This window comes from Vicia villosa, linkage group LG6 (genome assembly GCF_029867415.1).
Source record: "Vicia villosa cultivar HV-30 ecotype Madison, WI linkage group LG6, Vvil1.0, whole genome shotgun sequence".
NCBI lineage: Eukaryota > Viridiplantae > Streptophyta > Magnoliopsida > Fabales > Fabaceae > Vicia > Vicia villosa.
Window position 1 is genome coordinate 147,152,404 of NC_081185.1, and position 6,043 is coordinate 147,158,446.

A 6,043-nucleotide genomic window follows, 5' to 3' on the forward strand; every position below is an offset into this window, starting at 1 on the left:
AAGTTAGAAATTTTGCCAAAACCAATGAATGGGAGACAATACTCTCATTTTTTGTAATAGAGTATTATGTATGAAATTGGTAATATTACATTTTATCTTTTCAATTGCATTGCATACACAACCTTGGAGTTTTGTATGTCTTTTTTAAGTTCATTACCCCAAGTGCTATTCACTGATGTCTGTCTCAAAGTGTAATTCGATTGCACCTTCAATGTTTCATTAGCTTCTTCTATTTAACCTTTATGCTTTGTGATGACAATGTGAAAAGAAAACAAACAAAGAAATACTGGAAGTAATTAAAAAATTAAAGCAGTTTGTTCAGGCAAACTCTAATTACGAGTCAATCATCAAATTAAAATTCAACAAACAGTACAGCTCACTCCCGTGATATTCAGTCATAGTCTATTCTATGATATTACAATCTTGATTCAATCACCTTATAGATTGAATGAATCCTATAGTTAGTATACATAATGGTAATAGTACTATATAAGAATAGCTTACCAATTCTTCTTCTTTTCTGGACGAAGAAAAACCAGGTTTCCAAATGACTCTTACAAATAGAAGACATCGAAAACCTGCTGAATGTTGAGACTCCTCAAATCATTGCTAACTGCAAATAATATATTTGATATATACACTCTAGGCTAATAGCTACTGGTACGACAACTTCTGTAAGCTTTCAGAGCTCCATCTTCAATTGATTTGAGTGTAGAGATGCTGTAAGATAATATTAATTGAACTTAAATAGTTTCAAATCATTCTTGTCGGAAAAAAAAAGTCAAAAACATCTCTGTATTCTTGTATTTCATGTTTTTATTTTTTGAAGGAATATTTCTTGTTTGAATTATCTCCTTTCCAATAATTTTAAACTTTAATAAAGCAACTGGAATGGTCCATAGGCATATATTAACTATTAGGATCCTTGAAAGATCCCTTTATGGAAGCATCATACCATAAAGTCAAATTATATTAAACATATCTTTTGAGAATAAACATGCAAAATAGAAGCTAAATTCAGATCTACCTGAGTTTGCAGAGGAGTCATAACTCAAAAGTGAGTTTTCCTGAGTCATGAAATTATGGTTGTCTTCTTCCCTTCCCCAAAGTGGTTGATGGAATGCATCATCAACTTGCCACTGCTGTTGATAATGTTGTCTGTTACTGTTGAGTGGGATTTCTGGCCACACAAGAGGCGTAGCCATGCTAGGTAACATGCTGTCCATTAAAGATGGCCCCTGTAAATTATCAACGAGATTTCATCACTGGTTCTCAACCATTAACTGAAAAGGCTGAGGTTGCAATATTAATCACCGTACTTCATCAAAATCATACCCCATCCCCCAACTCCTAACCTAGTTGAAGACATTCAAACACTCATTTTTAAATCCATAAACCAAGCCAGCAATTCCTGACTTTGATTCAACTACAATGTGTCAGAGGATTCATAATTAATGAACTGCATAGATTTAGGCAATCAAGTGCAAACCTAAGCACTGGCCCTACCGACAACACTCACATTGCTACTTTTTGTAATATTCATTATTCATAGTGCTTTTTAGTTGTTTTGTTTTGTTTTGGCAAGACCTCTAACAGAATGACATAAATCACAGTAAATGGCTCCAAGCATCTTTCAGTGTCCCCTCATGTACCATTTCAGTTATTTATTGAACAAAGACACATTAGGCAAAAACAAGTACAGTCTATGTAAAGTGTTAATGAAACCAATTGACAAAGAATAGAAAGTGTTTTATACGGAGCTGTCATATATTTTCCCTTATTCTGATTGCTCCACCAGCCCGGGAAAGAAATAGATAAGTTATTTTTTTTTATAACAAAAGTTAAATTCAGTTGGATTAATTTATAAGACTTACATCAGTAGCCAATAACCTGTCTAAGTTGAAATCAATTCTTGGGTTAACTGCTGCCAGTTTCATTGATAAGATCTGCAATCAGTGCATAAATCAATGAGAATAAAATCACTCTGATGAAAGTTAACTCAAAGGTAACTGTTTTGTTTCCCAATATAAATGTCCTTGGTCTTGTAAATCGTGAGATAATTTCACATATTAGACTCACCGTTCATTTCTCAGCATGGCTATTTTTACAAAATATTACAAGAATGTTATAACTTTTGAGCATATACACTATAAAACAATAACCATATGCAAAGTCCACAATATGACAGAAGGATAGTAGGTAGACCCACTGAGAAAAGGATATTTCAGAGTAGGTTTTAAGTCAAATAGTCCAAAATCATGGGACCAAGACAGCTTAACGTTTGATGTATAATGCTCACTGCTTTCTTATGGGTAAGCAATGCTATGTGTGTTCCATGACAGCTTAATGTTTGATGTACAGTGCTTACTGAATATCAATTTTGAACACCTAAAGAATTTGGGATGCAAGCCCAACCTTTTCTTTCAAAAGTTCTATTCATAATCCATGATTAATTAAGAAACAAATGGAAAATAATAAACACTTATAGCCTGATGATTGTACAAATAAGTTCATGTAAAATGTTTGCAGTGTGAAAAGTCCAACCTCCACTTGACGTTGTAGAGTTTGCACATGGTTGATGATTTCATCAAGAACCAATGCCGTTCCAGATATCTGTAGTAAAAAACATGTCATATCAGGCATCAGCTATATTAGACAGATCTTAGCTATTTTGTATGTTCATTAAACAACTTACTTTAACTAAAAGTCTAAAAGCTGATTAATGATTAACATTTTGCAACAAAAAAAGGCTTAAAGATTAGATGTCAGATAGTGAAGTTAACCGCATGGTACTCCTAGATAAGTCACTGTAAAAAGTATTGTCACAAAGCCAACATGCACATCCCCTCCTCCCTCAAAATTCTTTGATCCTTCCTTCTTTCAACCAACAATAGCCCACCCCAGCTTGAGATAAATAATTTTTTTTCCTTTTCTGTTTGTTTGCTTTGATAACTGTTTAGCTGTTGGCAGCTCAAATACCATTCTCAACAATTGAAAGCTTATATATGCAAGTTTAGTTCACTAATTGCGTATTAGGTTAGCATACATTTTAAGAAATACAGTAATCACTTGTTTGTACCTTCTTAAAAAAACACCAGTATTTCTGTTAGTATTCTTTATCAATAACACACAAATATATAAGGATTAAGGAGCATAACAAGGTTGTCTTCATTCAAAAAAAGACCAATCCTAACTACGCAAGTGCAACACAAATGGACAGTCTCCATTTTACACTTGGGATAGCAAATTCCATGTGATTCATTATAAAATGTCAATGATTTGATTAAGTCAAAGGTCGAACTTTAAAATTCTGGGGGGAAAATATGTCTTGTACGAGGTTTGATACTAGCACTTTGATGTTCAATCATGTACAGTATTGTAGGTTGTATGTCAAAGAAAAGATGGTATAAGATCCATTCATTCATAGCGTAATAAGAAAGACCCAAAAATTGAATAGCAGAATCAAAACTATTCCCTTGAAAAAAAGAATAAGAACTATTCCAGAGAACGTATTTCCTGAAGTGACCCAATTTGCTAAAAAAAGCCCAAGATACAATTTATATTAAAAAATTGTTTTGAGCATCCAATGAAACTGTATAGAGAAGGTCAATGTCAGAACGAGCAAAAAGGTTGAACGTTTGGACAAAACTAACCTTCTTCGAAAAAGATTTGTAACCAGAACGAAATCCCCAAAAAGTAAAACCAAAGAGAAGGTGAAATTACACATATGCCAAGTTTGGAACCTGCTGCCATTGGGCACTTCACTTGACGTGAAAGCAACCACTGTTAGCAGAGGTTTAAAATGGTCCAATGAAAAAGCGAAATCTATAATTGCACTTTAGGGGACAATTTCGACAGAAAATGATAGATTAATCTAAAAAAAATGAATAAAGCACAATTAATTATTGTAGTAATCTAAGAATAACGACCACAAGAGAAAAAATGACCTTGTCGCAGCCTGGGACCAGCTCTTGTAAAAGCTTCATGCGTGCATTAATCTTCTCTCTCCTAGCCTAAACCACAAAAGCAATTAAAACACTTTATTTATACATCAGTTATCCAAATTAAACAAACTAATTGGTGATTAGTGATAATTGAGAAGGTTACTCGCTCTGCCAAGCTATGGCTATCTGTGGCTTGACCTCGTCGAACGCGAACATGGACGTAAGGAAGCTTCTCACCGTCACCGGAGGTATCATCGGCGATGCTCTTGCTCTTCTTCGAGCATGCTTTACCCTTAATTTCACAAAATCGTTGATAATTATTCTACTGAAAAACAGAAACCCTAATTTTTCAGTTATGTTGAAATTGGGGATACTGTTACTGTTAGTAGTTAGTTACCTTCTTCTCTCGCTCCTTTCTCTTGGCGGTTCTCTGATTCTTGTTTTCAACAGCTGGATCAGAAACGCACTCTTGCGTCGAGCAAGGGTTTGAATCGGTCTCTTGTGGTTCATTCTTCACACTTTCCAAATTCGGTCCAGAAACTGCCGGAAACAACCGCGTCTCTCCGGTAGAAATATCTCTGGCGAACACGGAGAATTTCGCGGCACGTTCAATCAAAGCAGCGTTGACAGGGAAGGTCAAATTACCGTCGGAGGAGCTCGGAAGATAGGGTTTCTGATTCACGCTGACGTGGCAGCAAGGCAGACTCCGGGAGTCAGTTCCGTCGCAATCCGGTAAGTGAAGAAGCTCTACGGCCTGCGTCGGCGGAAGCTCCAGTAGAGCGGTGAATGAGCTTGCGTTTTCCGGTGCCGGCGCCGGAACCATAATTCCGTGAATTTCATCGTTAAATTGAACGGAATCGAGGTGAATGGATCCATTCAATCCTAATGTAGTTTGTTCCATTGAAGAAAAAAAATTAAATGAAATGGACGATTCAATTGAAGTTAAATTATGTTCAATTTGACGAGTTTTGAACAAAGTTGATGGTAGAAAGAGTAGTGAGAGTGGTTTAATGGCGGTCAATCTGTTTCTCTTTCTCTCTGTTTGTTTCTATCTTGTTCTGTGATTCTGTATCTGCGATTGCTTCTCAGCCATTTGAAGTACTGCGAAAGCAACGTTACTACGTATACGGTTACTCTACTACTGTGTTGGGTTATACGAGTACGGTTCAATACAGTTTCCTTGTGAGACAGGAAGGGACCACTACTTAAACCGGGGTCCACTCTGATATGCCTATATCAGTTTTTTTTACTAACATTTTAATTTTACTCTTTCATATGAAATCATTGAAGAAATGACCAAATTGATCCTCAAATTGTATTTAAATAAATATATGTTTTGTGTAGGGAATAATAAGAAAGGATGGATTGGTATATGTTCTCCTACGCGGAGGAGTGTAGAAAGGATCTGCAAAATTAATATTCTAACCCTTAAATTATAGTTAAAATATATCTGTATATTTGTTGTGAATATATTATATATGGGAGACAATTAGAATTACTTCATGTTTTCTAACGTGGAACACATGACATTTGATAATATCTAATATCTAACGAGGAGTAGTTATTTATGGTGTGAATCGAGAATGAGTTTAATAATTGTGGGTGCAATGAACTCTTGACTTCTTCATGGGTACGCCTTTGGACAGACAATTGGACCTATTTGTTAATGGTCATACAGTCAATTTGCAACAATATCTCCTCAGGCTTGTCACTAGAGCGTAACAATGAAAGTTTTTTCAAAACAACGAGTTGTCATTGCCTTAGACTTATGTCTTTGTGGTAGGTTCCCTGCTTGTAGAAGTGGAAAAGATTTATGGAGCCGGAGTGAGTGACCTTGAGATTTGAGTGCATTAAATGTCAGTTTTCTCATTTAAACTTCTTCGCATGATTGTTCTTACACATGGTTCGGAGTCCCTTCCTTAGGGTGAGGCGTTCCTTTTTATCAAGCTCAAATACACTCGAGTACCATTATGATCTCAAGTTAAATCAGATCGTTGATTTTTGTATGCATATCATCCTTGATTTTGGATCATCCATTTCTTTACCTAACTCTATTATATAAGGGTTGCTCCTCTTTTCAAACTACATTTCCTCTCTTT

General features: G+C 35.5%; 1 protein-coding gene across 1 annotated transcript; it reads right to left on the bottom strand.

Annotated features, from left to right (window-relative positions):
- Window positions 1–296: 296 nt before the first annotated feature.
- On the bottom strand, window positions 297–4,845 carry LOC131610390 (transcription factor bHLH48-like). The gene is made up of 7 exons (XM_058882334.1): window positions 4,342–4,845; window positions 4,108–4,236; window positions 3,948–4,013; window positions 2,545–2,613; window positions 1,875–1,946; window positions 1,028–1,238; window positions 297–720 (listed from the first exon to the last, which is right to left on the bottom strand). The coding sequence occupies exons 1-7, from the start codon at window positions 4,843–4,845 to the stop codon at window positions 683–685; spliced, it is 1,089 nt and encodes a 362-aa protein (XP_058738317.1). The 3' UTR covers window positions 297–682.
- Between the last annotated feature and the right edge of the window lie 1,198 nt (window positions 4,846–6,043).